Source organism: Cebidichthys violaceus, unplaced genomic scaffold (genome assembly GCF_023349555.1).
Source record: "Cebidichthys violaceus isolate CVI_PGR_0920_01 unplaced genomic scaffold, fCebVio1.0.p SCAF_16, whole genome shotgun sequence".
Classification (NCBI taxonomy): Eukaryota; Metazoa; Chordata; class Actinopteri; order Perciformes; family Stichaeidae; genus Cebidichthys; species Cebidichthys violaceus.
In genome coordinates, this window is record NW_027176329.1 from 13,011,191 (window position 1) to 13,030,680 (window position 19,490).

At 41.1% G+C, this 19,490-nt stretch overlaps 1 protein-coding gene across 6 annotated transcripts in view; it reads left to right on the forward strand.

Moving 5' to 3' along the window:
- The first annotated feature begins 2,033 nt into the window (after positions 1-2,033).
- The window catches only part of LOC137872856 (MAP7 domain-containing protein 1-like), a 38,776-nt gene continuing 21,319 nt past the window's right edge, over positions 2,034-19,490 (forward strand). For 2 of the 6 annotated variants that reach the window (XM_068711332.1, XM_068711333.1), the window contains exons 1-2: positions 2,034-2,410; positions 18,060-18,275. In XM_068711332.1, coding sequence (XP_068567433.1) covers positions 2,344-2,410; positions 18,060-18,275 — 283 coding nt within the window. In that variant the 5' untranslated portion in view covers positions 2,034-2,343. The remainder of the gene's footprint in view (positions 2,411-18,059; positions 18,276-19,490) is intronic. The other 4 variants (XM_068711335.1, XM_068711334.1, XM_068711336.1 and 1 more) reach the window with 2 other exon arrangements.

The window sequence follows — 19,490 nt, forward strand, 5'->3', positions numbered from 1 at the left end:
TTGTGAAATTAAGAGTTTTTAACAGGCAACATTAGAATGTAGGCTGAATTATGAGGAAAAGGAAAGAAGTCTCTAGCGTCAGCCGCAATAAGCAAGGAGTCTGGAGGTCTATGAAGTCCTTAGTGTCTTCACCAAGCTAAGTGGGTCATGCATATTTTATCTCTCTGGTAAAACCCACATACATTTGGCCTTACAGCATTAAGCATGAGCTCTAACATCATGTTGTATCTATGCTCTCAAAGGAGTCTCAAAATTAGCTGTTGGGGAAAACATTTTATTCTATAACGTATGTTGGTACTCAGGGCCATCCTTTATGTCCTGCAGATTCAAGAAGAAGAAAAAAACAGAATGTACAGATGATCTCATCTATAATTAATCTGAATTTCTTGATTCAAATGACCAAAAAATGCAAAGTGGGTGTGATTCTGGTAAGACTATTTATAAAATGCCTCTTTTTAAAAATGAATGACGCTCCTCCTCAACTCTGTAGAAGTCACTTATGAAGATGAAATTGACTGTCATTATGGCAAATGATTTTCTGCAGTGTATATAGGATTGTATGTCCATGCATTGGAAGGTTTTACAGAGACATTTGGATGTTACTTTGTGTCATTCTTTCTTTATTAGTATTCCAGTAATATTCCAGTTTAGTTTTCATGTGCTGGTCAAGGCCAATTGCAAAGCTATAATATAAGCATTTGTCCTAATATATATCTTGTCCATAGCGTAAACAATACCATTGACTGTTACAACCCGTTAATTAATTACTGTAATCACACATACAGTCCGTTTTATACGCTGTCAATTCACCTCGTTCCAGGCAGCAGAGCTGTTTTCAGCTGCTGAAAATCATCTGATGGATCAAACCATTCGTGGTGTCCAAGGGGACACTTCTTGTCCTGTTACTGCGGCCAAAACCGATGAGAGAGTTCTAACGGTAAGTGAAATGTATTGTTTCGCGTTTTTCATTTGTCTTTGATAGATTATTTGTGATGGTGTTTTGGTAAATTAGTTTTGTCCCTTGCAAAAAAGTTGGTACAGTCTAGTTGTCCAGCATGCGGTTTTTCGTTGCGATCGGCGGCGTCAAAATATCATGAGGGAGAACGAGACATACACCGGAAACTGAGCAATGTTGCTTTCAGAATAAAACGCTGTTGTTTTTGCGGTACCTGAAACGTTTTAAGTAATATTACTTAAAACGTTTCAGGTATTGTTCAAAATCGATTTATGTTAATAATTCTCAATGGATTATTCATTTCAACTATAGTAGTAGTACGTATTTCAATGCAATCACATTGCAGTGAGGAAAATTCTGGGATACAAGCAACATGGATATAATACTAAATTCTTACTAATACTTTAGTATTATTTGTCCTGTCTGTTTAGTGTTGTATGCCTAAATCATTGTTTGTATTTTATAATTGTGACCCACCAAAGGACTGCAAACCAAATTTGGTTTTCAGCTAAATCATGTACAATTCAGTGAAGAGACGCATTTGCATAGGCTATATCATGCTGCAACAAAATAGTTATCAGACCTTTTGAATATAATGACCATACTTGGATATGGATACAGATATTTGGAAATCTGTTTGAGTATTCTTCCAATCTACAGAAATGTCTTCTAAGATTATTATGTTCATTACAGCCTTCTGTTGAAATGCATTACTTGTATTGAATTAGTTGTTTTGTGTATGTTGAATGGTCATGGTTTGCTACTTATTGTTTGTGAGAATCTGAAAAATATATTTAAAAATAAGTTTACGGTTGCCTAATTCTTAACTTTGGAAACGATTGAAAAAGTAAATCTCACAACACATCGGCTATCCTTCCGTGAACGGATATGCCTCTGGGGGCAAGGAGTTGTATAAATGTAAATAACATATTGATAAGAAGTAAAAACGAACTGGTCATCGTTCCATCGCACCAGCAGCGAGCAGAAACTTGAAATATTATGGCATCATTTTATTCTAAAAAATCTGACCGGAAGTGTTTTTTGTCAGTCATCGCAACTTGACTCCGGTCCTCACAGGACTCGCTGAAGCTTTTTATTCTCACACTGTAAATTTTCCACTAACGACTCGCTGGATTGGACCGAGTCTCTAATTTTAACAAGACACTGACATCAGTTTATTGTAATTCAACATTTCTGACATTCCCAGTCGTTTCTTTTTTTTTTGTTGGATCCTGTTTTTATTTCCACATTATTGTTTTGGTCACTTTTTCTTTCTATTCCGGTTGGATTTACAAAGGGCGTGTTTGGGGCGATCTGTACCGGGAGTTTCATCTCCTGTACTTGTGCGACTCTGAGGAATGACAGCGACCGGGAATCGTTCTGCCTGAATGGAAACAATGGATTATAAAGAGCTTGGACATCATTTCGAAGAGAAGCTGACGCTAACAGACAAATGTGAGTATAATAGGCCACAGCCAATAACGTCGCTGTAGAATTAAAGAGGGCGGTGGTTGTTGTGATTGTGATTATTATGTGTTTTTTTCCCCTTAATCTTTTTATCCTACCAATCATAATTAAAGTGTGTCGGTATTTTTCAGCCCTTCTGGGCACTGAACATTTAAGATTCAACAGCTGCAGCAATGCAACACATCAGATTGCCCCCACTTCAAATCTTAAAAGATGGGATGTTTGTCCGTCCGGCTGTCTGCACCTCTCTCTAACAGGCGGGTCCTAACCAGCAAGAGATCCTGGAAATGCTGCACTGAGCTGTGGTCTCCATTACCAAACACGTCAGTGGTGCACAGGGGTGAAAAATGGCCCACACATATGTACAATGAGGCAAACTGGCGCAGCTGAAGACACTCTGCACAAAAAAAACAATCACTCTTTGCTCAGTATTAGTGAGATACTAAACAGATTCCACGCAGGGTAAAACTCTTTAATCTCGGTCAGTGTCTTGCTCAAGAGCACATCAGCAGCGCTAATAGCGGCTGATGTTAACATCTGCATCTCCAACTGATGGTTCCTCACACTGACCAGAATCTTTGTGGCTGATCCAGTAGCCCAGTGAAGATTTTACTTCAGTGAAATCCTCATGATTATAAGCTGATATTAGTGAGTCCCATTTTTCTCTGGTACTGTACATGCTATAATGATTTAATTATGTTAATATTACATGAAATAGACCAGTAAAACCCTGACATATTATTCCAAAAGCCTGGAGAAGAAGGATATATGCACAATTTAATTAGGCTAGTATTCCAGTATTCATTTATATATATACATATATATACATTTATATTGGCTTATATATATTTGTGGTGTCTTGTATCCTTCACACATCTCCCCTTGACCTGTGTGCTGGCAGAAGGTGACTTTCTGTTCATTGGCATCCCTCCCCCTCCCTCCCTCTATTTCCACTGGATGTGGAGAGCATTGGATGGAGGGAGAAACGTTTGCTGCAGCTTTATATCACCGCAAAGGCAGGCTGACATGGTGCTGGCTCAATGTGTGGGTGTCTATAGGCGGCTGCATGTGCATCGGTTGTTGCAAGATGAAGAATAGCAACAGATACTGGAAATTCTGGAGCCAATACTGATTAATATCGAAATATAAAGTTCAATAACGATATGTGGGTCATCGTAACTGTTTTTTCTTACATAAACACACAACATAAACAAACAATTTTGAAATGGATCCCTTGGATTTTTTTTTAGGTCTCCTTTTGGTTACAGTCCTGATCCTGGTTTCTAGAAGAAACGCCTTGGAGTTCACAATCCAAAAGTCAGAATTAGTCAAAAGTGATCCTGAGCAAAGGCACAAACAGTATTTAAAGGTATTTGTCTTTTTCTTTCCGTTTTTTTATCCACTCGTGTTAAAACATATACAGCTATTGCTGCATTGATATTGGGACGTTAAAATGGTTTACAGTCGTAGAATTGTGATGCTTTGTGCTTTTAATTATATAGTTTGTCGACTTTGAGTATACATTGAACTGGAGGCTGCTTGTTCAGTGGTCCAAAGAAGGGAAATAACATCCTGTGTGTGTGTTTGAGGCATGCTTGTCAACTTTGACAAGCATGTCTTTAGGTGCTTGATCGTGACATTTTTGTATTAATTCTTCTTTAGAGGGGTAATTTCTGCTGGAAACAAAGTGCGTTTCTTGAAATACTCAAAGAGCTTGTATTGTTCTTGAGCAGGTTCGCCCGTGGAAAAGGGATCTGAGGTGGAAAACAAAGCTTGTTTTGGTTGCAGTCAGAGACGCAGAACGCAGCAGGGCTGTTCAACATGTGACGTTATCCGGAATGCTGGACGCCGAAAAAGGCAGTGGCGTTAGATAAACAGAAACATTCTTTTTGTCTGATGCCTTTGTCTGACGCCTTGAGTCTCATTCTTGTTAAAAAAAATAAAGAATAGAAAGAAAGAAAAGCCAACCTGGGTTTGTTTGCTTTTTACAGGCTATAGTGTGCCTGCAGAGCTGTGAGAGGGGGATCATAAGCCCATTTCAAAGTGATTTGTTCAGGTCTGAGGTTGGCAGACGTTTGGTTTAGCCCTTTAATGCACGTAGACCATCCAAATCCCTAACATATAGATGCATACATTCATCTCTCCTGACCTCATATATCTCCTGTCATCCCCCCACACGGCCTGAAACCAGTCAGCCAGCAGCATTACGACACTCAAACAGAGCCTGTTATCCCGTCTGCTGGTGTTTCAGAGTCGATGTCACAGAAGCAGAATAGAGGTTTTTTTAGAGGAAATGCAGCTTGCGGGGGCCTTTTTTGTTAACTCGGCGAGCGCTGGAGCCAAACCAAGACTCTCCAAGACACGACATGTTCAAAGAGTCTTTGTTTTACGGCCCACAATAGGAGTGGCACCGGCTTTTTGTGACACAGAAAATACCCTGCAACTCGTCTGTAAAGGAGTTTGAATTGTACAGTTGTTAAGTTATCTGCAGTTGTCTCTGTGGTCGCTCTTCCAGCAGCCTTGCAGTCAGAGTCTCAGTGTTGAGTTGAATGCTCCTCTGTGGAAGTGATCATGAGACGTGGCCTCCTTTTGGCCTTGCGAGCTTCCCAGTCGTGCTGACGTTATGTTCTTGGCACACGCTCAACATCACACAGCCAGGCTGGAAATGTGGATTCTTCCTTCCGCCCGCTTTTAATTTGCCGTCGTCCTCCACAGTTGAACTCCGGGAAGAAATAACCTCGGTCTGGGGTTCCCAGAGAGTAAATACAGTTGAGATACTGACATGTACTGAGCTGCAACTAAGAATTATTTTCACAATTGTCTTATAATTGCTTGTTTTTGTCTGACCAGCAGTCCAGATATTCAATTAAGAGGCATATATAAGCAGCGAGCCCTCACGTTTGAGAAGCTAGAACCAGAGAATGTTTGTCTTTGTGCTTCGATAGATGTTCACTTGACCGTTAGCTAACCTTATAGCTAACAAGCTGACAGCAGCAGGGGGTTCGTTCAATCACAGTTTGTCAACCAACACTGATGCTGTAGCAAGAGTGATACTCAAAGAATAAATGGTTTGGAGGTTGGTGTCTGTTTTAAAGAGCAAAAATGTAAAGAATGGATTAAACAGTCAAACGTTAGTGTGTCTAGCTTAGATTGAAAAGAGAAAAACTAAAGGTTGGTTAGCAACCAATCGATTCATCTTTAAAATAGTTGCAAATGAATGGTCTCTTGATCGTCTACGTGACTAATTGTTACACTTTAGGTTGTTAAATCCAGATTCCAACATCAACACAGTTTTTTTGATACCGTCTCTGTTGCATTGGAGGACCCAAACTTAAACTAAAGCTCCTGTCAGCTCTGCAGTGCGATGGAGCTCAAGTTCTCACAACTCTGCCAACTGTGTGTTGTCTGAGTCTTGGGGGCTTGAATGCTTGTACATGGAGGCGGGGACGAGGGGGGGGTCGGCTAGAATGACTTAGAAACTGGACAAGGAGTTGAGGTTTGAGTTGATCCTCGAGGAAGAAGGGAGGAGGATGAAGAGACCAGAGCGTCCCCCCCTCTCTACACTCCACGTCAGCGGCCCCTGTGACCAGATGCTATAAATCACAGCCGTGAGGCCTACCACTCGCACAGGAAAGGAGAGGAAGTGCTCCATTCTGCTGCCGAGTATGAAGAGGGAGAAGGCGGCATCCTCCTGAACACTGCACGTATTTCCCATGTTTCCCTTCATATCGGATGTTCGGAAAAAAATCTGAATTCATGAATAGGATGTCGATCCTGTTAGCTGCATAATCCTGTTAGGGAACGGTGTGAGGCAGAGCTTAGTCATAAAAGGAACTGTCATATCACATTTTATAGATTAGAGTCATTGTAGCAACACCTACACTCCTGTGACTATTTTAGAGCTAATGTGGAAGCAGTAATGAGAGAAATCAGAGCGCTGATCTCTTTATGATTCAACAATATGTACACATACTCCAAACGCTTCACAATCAAGCCAAAATTACCCAATTTTCAATCATGATGTTTTTGCGGTGCACTTCCAAAATACCACTTTAGTCCTCTTCGTAGCTGTTAGAGCTTCTTCCTCTGTTTATTCCACATGGCCCGCTGCTGCGTCAGGAAAAGCCAAACACATCACTTCCTGATTGTGCACCAGAGGATGTTTTAGTTTTTTACAGTCAAAGCTTCTATGACTGATTCAGACTTAGGTCACCGTGGACTCAAGTCACCGGTCGGATGACTTCAGACTTTTGACTAGACTTTAGACTCGATTTGACAAAATTAAAAAAGACTTGAAACACTTAAAAAGAACAACAAAAATGTGTGTTTGGTACAGCAGACCAGCTGACAGACAAACTATGACTTGTTTAGGACTCCACAACAAAATAGGACTTATAGTTTTGACTTGGAACTTGCAAAGAAGAAGAAGCTACACTTCATTAAATTACACACACATGACCTATAGATATGCATTATTGTTGTGGAGAGACGGAGGAATGGGGCTTCAATGGTCAGGCACTCATAGCAGTTGGGGGGTTTGGTGCTTTGCTCAAGGGCATCTCAGCAGTGCCCAGGAGGTGAACTGGCAGCTCTCCAGCTACCAGTCCAAAAACAATGACTTTGTATCACCAGATTATCAGATTATCAGCTTTACAAGTGTTTACCAGTCACATTTCTAGATAAAGAAGGAAAAAGGTGCTACAAAAGAGCCAGGGGATAAATTAAAAAACAAAACTCCATAAGACAATAAAATCATACAAATATTTTGTCGCAACCTACTGTATGTTTGCATACATTAATTCCTAATTCTGTTTAATTTAAAAACTATTTTGTGTTCCGGTATGACACAAAGTTGTACGCCTTATCCTCGAGTGATCGTTTATTTGTATTTTTTGCACATCCGTTGATTGTCTGTCTTTTAAAAAATTGGTTGATTTATGGTTCCAGGGCTGGATAGCTGAATATTATTTACATTTTTCAGGATCATTTTTTCGATACTTTGCTTTGAGACTAACAAAGATGTTAAAAGTTGGCACTTAAAAAAAAAAGTCAATCTGGAATTATTTTTATCAAAGAATATTTAATCAAGATTAAAACTGAAATAATCTGCAACTTTTTTAGCAATCAGATAACAATTGTAGTCATTTTTCAAGTAAAGATGCCAAATATTCCATCTTGTTTATTACAAAGATTTGCTGCTTTTCCTTGTCTTATGTGAATATGTTTAGGTTTTGGACTGCTTGTCTGATAGAACTAGTAATTTGAAGATGTCACATTGGATTCTGGAAAAATTGTGATCAACCAAAATTTGCAGAAAAACTGAAAATGATTGACCTGGTGTTGCAGCCACATTTCGGTCAGAGGCTTCACTCTACTCTTAAACTACAAGCAACTCTGCTCTTGAATGTAGCTTGAATATTCAAGATGACGATTCTCTTTGATGTATTACACAGAGTACTACAGTACTGCTTGTGTCCTCAGGGCCTTTCCAGCTGACCCGGAGGAACTCCCCCTCCCTCCCTCCCTCCCTTCCTCCCTCCCTCCCTCCCCCTTCCTCCCTTTTTAAAAATTCTGCAACACACTCAGATTTTACTTCCCTTGGCGTTGGGCTGTTCAATTCAAGTGTAATTGATCAATATTAATGCAGCTGAATTCATCTTTATTGATAAATAGGAGCATGTTTTTGCTGTGCTAGCTGCAAAGGAGACCTTGTAAGCTCAAATTTCTTTCCTCGAAGGAGATGATACATGAACATGTTGATTCTTTTAGAAAACAACCCCCTCTAATAGCAAGATTTTTGTATCAGCAACGCGGCTCTATCCGTTTGGTACTGTCCTGTACTTGTCCCCCGTTACCCATGCTGCCTTTCAGTGTGCACTGGATGTTTTTGTTGATGTCTTACTCAAACCTCAGTGGAATCACTAACAGATGTACACCCCCCCCCTCTTCCTGCTTTGAAGTGTGTGTGTGTGTGTGTGTGTGTGTGTGTGTGTGTATGTGTGTGTGTGTGTGTGTAGATAACAGGCCTGATGTAGCTATGTCTATGCCCACTTAAACACACACACACACACACACACACACACACACACACACACACACACACACACACACACACACACACACAGTCACCATCTCACAGTCACGGGACCCACAGGCTCTAATATTAGAGTGCTGATTATGGCTGGTGACTGCAACCTGGAAGACAGGACAACAAACCTTATAACAACACAGAAAATAAACATATCTATGTGATCAGCCATCTTGACTTGAGACAGATGTGACAATGGTGCATGGTGCCCAAACACGCTGCAACAAGGAAATCTTTTGGTTGTGTAAGGATGCGTCGTCACGTGGTGTTGTCAGATATTTTCTCTCCTTTTCAAACCGCCTCCATGTGGTTTTTCTGCTCTCGGCACAGCTATTTTTGAAAGGCAGATGAGCAGCGTCGAACCAGTTCAAAACTGCAGCGGCCCATGCTGCTCCAGTCAATTGATTACCTCTGCAGTCTTCTTCGATTACTCCACTCTGCTTCTTCCATTACCCGCACAGGAGTCGCGGTGACGCAGCTCGCTGTGTCCTTTTTATGCTCCTGAAATGATCCTTGAAAAGTCTTGTCTCCAGGATGGAGGGTGAAGACCAGGCTGCAGCAAGCTGCCGGCACATTTTGGCTGCATCTGGTCAGGTTTTCCTCAAGTCTAGCAGACCATCACAAACCCTTCTTGGTTGCCAGATTTTTATTGACAGAGCTGCTGCAGATCACGTCTGTCCTCTAGCATGTTGATTTTCTCTCCAACACAATTGAACATCTCACGTTTTTGTGGCAAAACACTACAGAGCTGATGCTGCAGCTCCCTGGTCCCGTTGAATTTAGTTAAGGGGTATCGAACCCTTGTCCTCATGGCATTTAGGTAATAAAAGAAGATTCATATTTTACGGTCGCCTCATGAATTGGAAGGGTCTGCTTGTCAATATTGGAAGCAAAAGGTGCTTTAAAAATTAAACACTTCCATTTTTGTATTGATCGCATCGAATGATAACATTCAAAAGAAATGCATGCTTGGGAATATATGTACAGCAGAGTTCAAATGCACTTTTATTTTGTGCATGTTGTAATAGCTTGATTTACTCCATTTTTTACAGATATTTTACACTTGCAGAAACAAAAATTTGAATTGATTGAATCAATTTGACATGTACTTAAACGATTCCCAGCTATTCATTATGTATCTTTCTTGTTCTACCTTCCCCCTGTTCGTCATAAAAGCTTCTCGGCTTGCTATTAAAATGATATTATTTTACAAAATATGAATCTCTTCCTGAGAAACTTTACCCAGTGAAACTACAAAGGTTCAGCTCAAATGGAGATAGAGCATGATATAAACCTTTTTTTTCTTTAGTGAATGTATTTTTTTTTCCAGCTGTCTCAGCGTTGTTTGTTGACCTGCAGTGACGCAGCACTGAAACCAGACCTCAGCTGAGATTAAATTTAGTCCGTCATCGCACCTCACCACGCTGCCAGGTCAACATTAGTCAGCCAGATAACGTTATGCCCTACATATGGGTCCAAAACAAGTGGGTGAGCTGTGGGCTATATACACTTGATTCTGATGTTTCCATCTCAAAAAAGGCCAACCAAGACATAGTTTTTATGAAATATTGACATACTTTCGTCATCTGTCTGTTTGTTACCCTACGACCTCGAATGTTGCTGCTTGTTAAAACTTCCTTCCGTGTGACTTAAATTGCCATAAAGACCATGCGGTAACAATGTGGTTATTTACATCATGTGTCTTGGTTATTGTTGCTATGTCTTCAAGATGCTGACCTAATGATGAAGTCATGGCTGAAGAAGTGGAACTCCTAGACAGGCTGTAGCCTCAGTTACAACAAACCACGCCTGAGCTATTTTCTCTACGTCTTGAAGAAAAGCTTTTCTCAGCACATCGCCATTTAAAATAGTTTAGAAATCTTTCCTTTCTCGCTGCATCACCTTTGACTTTATGTTTTAGTATCAACCCTGAGCTAGTGAATAGAGAAGGAGGAAGAAGAAGTGAATAATAGATTTTCTATATATGATTCATGCCTGGCTCTGTTGTGCGTCTTTGTGACTGGGTAACCCACTTCTTTGTGGTTAAAAGCATCTGGAGATCCCTTGTGTTTGCGGTGGAGTAACATCCTGTCGCCTGCCCTGACTGAATCAATTTTAGCTCTCATATTCAGACCAATGCAGGCTCTCTAGTACTTTTTTTAGTACTATTAACTTTTAATAGGTTGTCGTGTTTTTGCACCGTATTCAGAGACGGGGGAGGGGATGAGATAACGAGAAAATGGTCCTTCACACTGATGTTTGCTTTTACGCACCAGCATCTTGTGTCATGATCGGTCCAATTTTTGGTTGTTTGGAGGCAGAAAATGTCAAATGTCAGGCAGAGTCATATGGGTTAGTATTAAAGAGACAGTTAAATTACAATAAAAGTTTTCTCAGTTACCTTTAATGCAAGCAAGGCCAACAACTGCTACCAAGGTTAGCCAGTTAGCTCCTGTAAGCTAGATCAACAACAAATGTTACTCTGAAACCAAATAAATCAACTGTAAAATACAGTACAAAGGCTTCTGTTTATCTCAGTAAGCTGCAATCTTATCACATATCATGTATGGAGCAATTATTTAGGACCGTATTACAGGGTTCCCATTTAAAACAAGCCAAATGAAAACGTTAAAAGTCAGCTGGAGACCAACTCACTGAGTTTTAGCCTGAGCATTAGCTTATGCTAGCTAGTGGTCATCATTTCAGGCGACTTATTCCTCGTTTGTTGGGTAGAAATGAGGAGCCTTACTTTGTCTTCATCTGAAGACCCATAGTTTTTAAGAACAGAGAAAACTTGACAGGCATAGCCCAGGCGCAAACGGTGGCGTGACTTAGCGAAGCCGTCAGGTATGTTCACTTCTAACCAGACTCCAAAGAGAAAACGGAGCATTGTGCATTACAGCTGACACACAGGAGTCTTTAATTTAAACCTAGCCGTAAAAATTAAGGTTTCTCTTCTATCATCAGCACAGAAAAGCCACAATTCTTCTTCTGACAGTGATTAGTAGCTGTGCATGTGGTTGTTGCTCATTGCTGCGACATGGAAGTCGTTGCAAACACAGCTGTTGGTTCTGGTGACCTCTCACAGCGCAACAGGAGAATCTGAGGGCTTCAAAGGTTCGCGCAGTATTTGTTTTGTGATTCCTGAAGTTTTCCGGTTCCCTCAGACGAAGTTGGGTGTTTGACATTTTGTTTTGGGGCTTTTTTACATCATGCATGCTTGAGTTTTGACTCAGTGACCTTTCGGCTTATACTCAGTGCTTCTTGTTTGTCATGAGATGGAACTGGGGGATTTTCAGTTCAGTACAATGGACAATAGATACATTTGTTCCAGCTTTAAAGGTGTAAGACCTGAATGTGTACTAGGTAATTTAATTTTGTGAACATTTCACACACACTCAATGGTTATAGCTCTCCAGACATCCAAACTGGAGGCGTGTGTTTTGGCTGTTGTTGCTCTCAGCACCACCAATGTCTCAGGAATGTTCTTCCTCTGGTTTTCCCTGGGGCGTGGATGCTTGTTGCCCAAGAGCGTTTCCGTTTTTTTTTTATATCCACAGAGGAAGAGGTTGTTGAGGCGTCCATCAAGGCCAAATGTGCTCTTTGACAATGTGTAAGCAGTCAGATACGTCCTGCAGAAGGTTGTGAAATGAGAATTTATGTCTCAAAATGTCTGTTTTTGTTGTAATATTACAAATTCCTAGTCACTCAATCTGAGTTTGTGTATTTTGTGGGAGCGAAATCAATCAGATATTGTCCTGTTGCTTTGACTACACATACACTATTTAATCTCTTCTCTTTTTTGGATGATTTTAAACTGTTGCGTCTTTGGCACATGCAGAACATGCAGACACATACAAAAGACACACATTTGCTTTATGAAACACATGCAAGGGGAATGTGGATGCCAGGGATTCCTGAGGTTGGCCTGACCCAGATCCAACATGTGCCGCTCATCACAAAGACCCACACACACGAACACATGTGTGTTCACATACTGGCTCTCTCATGCACATAACTCCAAACAATAGAGTCTGACCTGCTTCACACAACATTGGTTCAGCTCCCCTCTACATCTAAAAAGGACTGATTAAAGAGATGCTTCACTTTAAATATTTTTCATATTTACTGTCACTACAATCAGAACAAACTCATACTAGCTCTTTAATATAGTATAGTAAACTGAACTAATGCAGTCTAACCACAACAGTTTATAAAGGTTATGAGTTGGACAAAATGATCGAAATGCATTGGAGCTTTCAAAAAGATCCAATTTTTTCCGGTGGTAATAACAACTTATGTGTTGATGTAAACAGCACAAGTCAAAAAGAATGGTAGTAAGCCTTTCTCCCAGAAGACAATTTGATGCATCACATACAATTAACGATGGCTGTGAATTGATTATAGCTGCTTTGGTTTCGAGGTCATGGACATACCATGACTTGGCGTTTATTGTGACTGTTATAATACAACAGACATTGTTAATGTTATCTGTATTTTTGGAGACTTTTTTTTTAAAGTAGACAGTAGAGTGTTGATAGGAAATGAGTGGGGAAAGAGGTGTAATGTCAGGCAAAAAAAGGTCTCCAATTGGAATTGAACTAGGGACATTGATATTGCAGTACAGTAAGCCATATGATAATAAAGGTGCATTTGTTTCCTTTTTGGATGAGCTGTTGCCTCTAAAAACTGAGCTCAGTTAGGTATATCTGGACCACCTGAAATACTTTTAAACTGTGTGCAAACACATACAAAATATGACTTTCCCCCAAAGTTTCTTCTCGTAATAATGTCTACGCTATAGCGGTAAAAGCCAGACTGAATGCAGAGAGAAAATGAGAGAATATGTGATTGGCTGGCCTACTGCCCCACTTATATGTCCCATCTTTAGTTCCATCATGCTCATTGTGAGAGATACCCCTCTTACAAACTCATCGCGTTTTATCTGCATGTAATGTAAGTTCTCTTAATACATAACCTCTTATCTGGGTGTTAAATTAAAGGGAAGTTCCACTGGAAAATTACATATGTAACATATTTCACATTTTTTAAACCATTTTACTGTTTGTTTTCAAACCCCCCCCCCCACATCACAGTTTTCTGTCAGTCCCACTACATGCACATACGACCCACAGCTGTCGCACCTGTTCTCAGAAGCCTTTCATCAAAAAGTAATTCTGGGAAATGCAGTGCACTAGAATTATAAGCATCTACACTCCCTCATCCGTCTGAGGGGAAACAATGTCAAAGGGTTTTTTCCTGACGATTGCTGGTAAATTTCAGTCAAGTCTGGCAGGTTAACAACTCTCATTTGGACGCCTGCCTCTGTTTTATTTTGTTATTGGTTGCACCAGTTTTTCTTAAATGCCAGATGGAGTTGGATTTTACCAGCCAATGTGGCCCACACACAAACAGAATTAAGTTTTCCTGCCCTGCCTGTGTGGTAAATCTGGTGTACCACATGCTGCAGTTTGTGGTCGCTGTGCCGTCCCAAGGTGCCTCGACAGAAGCCAGCCCCTTTTATGGCCGACATTCTCAGTATGGTGCTTATCGCTATTTATAAACCCAGAGTCTGTCACAGTGGCACAGAAACCTGAGATGGCAGTGGAGGGACGAGGAGCTCTGAGGAAGGGAGGGGGGAGTGACGGGTCGACATCATGCTGAATTTGTGTTTCTGTGTTAAATGGAGCTTGTCACATGAATGGCTGATTGTGTGCGATAAGACAAGTATTCCTGCAAGGCTGTATGGATTGTCATGTTGTTGCAGGGACAACACTGAAGCCATGTGTTTTAATATTATGGGTGCATGTTTATATGAAGGTATTATCCCATATTATGATTTTTTTTTTTTTGACCGATAATGACCAGAGCCTTTCTTAAAAAACTGCAGACAAACATGGAAAAAGTTAATATTCATAGATTGTGTTACTATTATTATTATTTTTGGTCTTGCTTTTTTTTGGGGGGGGGAATCATTTTATAACTTTTGGAAGTACATTTCCCATAATTCTTTGGGGGGGATGTAAACAGGAAGTAAGATGTTGCCATGTTTTAGGAAGCAAAATGCTGCTACATCTTGAGCCCCTTTTTTTAGCCTGTATTTAATTACCAATTCACCAAAAGTATGCCGAATTAGCTATTAGCGGTTCCTCTTCTTAATGTGCTCATGGATATACAGACAACTATCACTGGATTGCTTTGATGCTGAAGCAAACTTTAAAGCGCCATGATTCCCCTGCAGGTTCTGGATTTGTAAGCGCAGTCTTTCTTTCTATGTTTTCTGAGAGAATGTCAATTGGCTAAGACAGCAATATCTTCGGAAAGCATAAGTAAAGCTGAATCTAGGTATGTGTGGCATGTCTTTGAGTTTATTTTGTTTGTATTTGATCGAGTTATTACTCCGAGAAGGAGTGAGATTTTTTAACTTAACTGCCACCATGAGCTCTGCAAACCTCTGATTGTAATTAGAAAATGTGGCAAAACAAATCCCAACCTTTACTGAACCCTTATCAGAAACTTTGAAACAGCTGCAGTCGGTTGCTGTCATCTTTCTTTTAATGTTGTTCACTAATGTTTTGGGACCTGATTCTGTTCTCCTTTGTCCACCGCTTAAAGTCAAATTATGCAGCTTTTGCTGAACAGCGGACACTGTGGCCACAAATGGCACTTTTAAATGCTAAATCCAAATATGTACATAGTGTAGTTCAACAGTAGCACAAGTAGGGAAGTGAGTCATAAAGAAAGACTGACAGGGTCAGTGAACTGACTCAGTAGTTACTCAGCAGTATGTCTGTCTAAAGATGTCCAACATTAGCTCGCCACCACAAGCTACTGGTCGTACCAGACCAAGTGAAACTGTAGCAGTAAAGCTGTGTTTTATGCTCCTGAGTTTATACTGCAGTCTTGCTTTTACATAATTCCTGTCATCACTCCTCTTTTTCAGTCAGAAAACACACAACAGCCACACCCATGCTGTGCTTATTGTAATAACTAGCTAAAGTCAACTCTGCAACGTAAACTAGAGTCTTACGAGAGATCTCACCCTCTTTTTTTGTAGTTTTTTTTTTGTGCATGTCATCACAGTTGAGACCTGGTTTACATGCACATATAATCATCAGAGGTGTTTGGCGATAATTCACAGCAATCAAGTCACAGTAAAATAAAGTTTATTTCCTAAAATCTTTATTTGGTAAAGTACATACACAATTAAAGGTCAATGCTGATTAACAAAACAGGAAATAAAAATCAAGAAAATAAAATAGCATCAATAAAAACTACTAAACTAAAAGTCCTGAAAAACATACTGCAAAAACAAATTAGGATGAAAATGACATTAAGATAACAGTTAAGTCATTTACAATTGTATGATTGACTTACAGCTGCTCAAATCTCTGATTCTACATATCTGTTTTTTTGTGTATGTGTTTTTTCATCCTGAAGGAGTTATGTTGGTAGAATAATCAGCACCACTAGTTGCCTTATGTCCTTTTTTGAATAAGTTTGACTTATCGTTGTGCTGTGTCTCTTAAAGCCATATGAGCCTGGTAAACTGTTCAAATGCAAAAAGTCAGCCACACTTGTGAACAAGTAATCTTCTCAAGTGAGGAGGAGCACTGTGATCCTCTTTTTGCCAAATCCTTTTTTTTTCCAGCATCAGGTAGAAGCAGTGCCATCCTGCATCTTTTTTTTCTCACTCTCTTGTCTAAACACACGTGGGGCTCTACTTCACGTCCTATCATTCCACCATTAGTATTCTATAATGCAGCCTGTGCATTTAAGCCTTGTGTTTGAAGTACAGTGGGGGTAGCTGGAGAGGAGCCCAGTGTTAATCTGTGATTTATGTGGTTCGGTGAGCGTTTGGACCATCTGCCTGTCGCTGGCTGACTGGAGGAGAGAGCTGGCCTGGAGCCTGCAGCCTCTCACCTTCCTACCTCTGAGCTCCTGTCTCATTATTTTCCCAGCTCTGGGCCTAGCTGTTACTGTCTTTATCTCTCCCCTCCTTTCTTTGTCTTTTCAAATCCTGAGCTTTCTTTTTCCTCCTCCGTCGCTGTAAAAACAGCCTGCCGCACCATTTTTTCCATTCTCTCATTGTCCTCCAGCTCTCCTTTCTCTTTTCCCACTCTCTGTGTGTCCTTGTAGAAGTGCACAAATTGTCCCTTCTTCTTCTTCCTGCTCCACCCCACCCCCCACCTTCCGCCATGCGTCATAGCGGCTCCGCTCAGTTTGTCCCCAACTTCTCCAGTGTGACAGCCAGCGAGGGACAAAGGGGGGTCCGGCAAGCAGCAGCCGAGCAGCCGATCTCAGTGGCGGTACCGGCAGGAGTGTGAAAACAAACTCAGCCGGGATTAAGACAGGATGTGTTTTGTGGCTTTTTGTTTTTGCTGCCTCTTTGTCGCCCTCTGTGAGGGTCAGAGGTCAGGAAGTCTGGCCTCGTGACCGGATCTGTGTGGAGCCGTCAATGGTGCTCATGTTAGGAGGCCCAGAGGCTTTCGTGTTACATAAAACATGATATTGAAAGTAGAGCTGCAAGTGCTGGCCATTTTCATTATCGATTAATCTGACATGTCAAAGTCAAGTCAGTTTCAAGTCATGCAGAGAACCACACAGCCACGTTTTTACCACTATTACATTAAAATGTCCCAGAATCTAAGTCAACTTCTTCAAATTGCTTGTTTTGTCCGACCAACAGTCCAACACCCCAAATATATTACATTTACAATAATTTAAATCAGAGAAAAGCAACAAATCATTAATTGAGAAGCTTAAACGAGCATGTGTTTGGAAAAAAATAAAAAAATAAAACTATTATTTGATGATTCAACTTATTTTGATTCATTTTCAGCTTTCTGCCCCACAGTGAAGTCGGGGGATAATTCTGTGGGGATAATTAAACCAATTATCTTGAATTATCCCCATGCTACCCACTATGGGAGCATTCTTTCTTTTTAGGAGAGCAAGCTGAAATAGACTTGCACAACAACCTCCAGTGTTTTCTTCCGTCCCTACGGTAAAAATCAATGTGTATCTTAGCCTTTTTTTTTAATACTGCAAACTGTTGCTTCGGCTACACTCCTCGAAAGACAACCTTTAGAGATTTATTCCCACGCTCGTGTCTCACCTACTGCTGGTGCGTTTAACGCTGCTGACAGGAGGCCTTTTTCTCTGCAGGACTGAAAACCTACAGGGATGGAGGGGGGAGAGCGCAGCGGATCGACTGATGCGCGTGAATTGCGTGTGAAAGAGGTGTTAATGATTTCTAATGAGGCGAGAGTTTATTAAGTCGCAAAGGGATTTCTAGGTTTGCTCTGATGGTGTGTCGGCAAAGGAAGAAGGTCGCTCTTGTTTATTGGAAACGTCACCTTGGGGACTGTCCATCAGTGATGCAACGAGACGTGTGACATTGGACAAAAAGCATCAGCGACAGCATAAAGAAAACTACTTGTACATTAATTATCATTGAGATTTAATGTTATGAAATATCGGGTAACGAAACAAAACATCTGTGGTATCTTGTCAATCAATCGATTTGTCTTTTTTCCCCCCGTTCAGCTCTTCCTCTGCAGACGGGGTTGCAGTCCATCGAGAATGGGGACAAGTCTTTGGGGAAGGACACTCCGATCTCAGACGACTCAGCCGTCACAGACCTCTCCCCCAAAACAGACTCCAGCCCCATAACAGAGACCCCCACCAAGACAGATGCCTCCTACAAGACGGACGGGAGGCCCTCCACCCCGGGCAGCAGCAGCAGCCCTCAGCCCAAGAAAGGTTGTTGTTCAATATCTAAGTCATAGAGTCAGTGCCTAACTTTAAACCATCACATTTGTTAGATTTAGGCAGGGAAACATCAGTCTCCGCTCTTCTGGTAAGACTTTCCACAGGATTTTTTTGAGCCTTCCTGCAGGGATTTGCTCCCATCAGAGCGGAAAAGATTTCGGGGCAATGAAGCCTGGCTCGTTCCAGTTAATGGAATCCCAAAGGTGTTGGTCAGGTCTCCGTGTACAGACTTTCCTTTGTGGCGTTATTCAATTTGCTGTCTAAAATATCATTGTAAGCTGTAGCATTAACCTCCCCAGGCGAGTCCACGCACTTTTGGCCAGATAATGAATGTTTTTAGAAAAGGGCAGCGCCAGCAGCACCGTTTTTTGATCGACAAAATTGTGGCTTTGTCTGTTTATATGCTAATATTTTTCAGCAGCACTTGTGTTAATATTTTAAATGATTAGCTACTTTTTTTTGCCACATATAGGAAATAACACACAAGAGAAGCTGCCGTATTGTACAGAACTGGCAGTTTTGCGATTCATTTGCAGGCATCAGGCAGATAGCTGGGATCAGATAGGATGCTCGTACAAAAAGGTAATTAAGGCAGAGAGATGCAGCAGGGACACGACGGTGCTCATTCAAATAACACAATGCAAGGTCATAGTTGTTGCTGTAATGTGTTGTTGTAATGGCAAATAAATAATAGCTAGAATTACAAGTGTTGGAACCTTGAAGCAGAACAAATGCTGCCATTTGCACCCTTTTTTTTCACAGTATTAGTTGTAAAATGTTTTGAGTAAGTTTTAATATATATTGAGTCATTCCAGCCAGCTAGATGGTAGTGGCTGAATCATCATATGCTATGGGGGAGACGGGCCGAATACTGTGGAGGAAGACTGATGGTGGAGGTGGAGGGAAGGGGACGAGACCTCCACGTCGAGGAGATTTTTTTCTTTCTCCGCACTCCATAGCGTACTGCATATCAGTCAGACTGAAGTGTGCAGTCGCGTAGGAAACTGTGTGAAAGGCGGGGAGGAAATTCAGGTTGCCATGGAGATGGTGCTGAAGTGCTGCAGGGCCCTCTGTGATTGGTTGAGGATGCGCGGCATATATATTACATAGCACGGAGGAGAGCCAAAAAAGGAGACGGGCACCCCGGGGGTCCTGGTTTTTCAACGGTGCGTTACGGCTCTTCAGTCGTGGCTTTTCACAAATCCT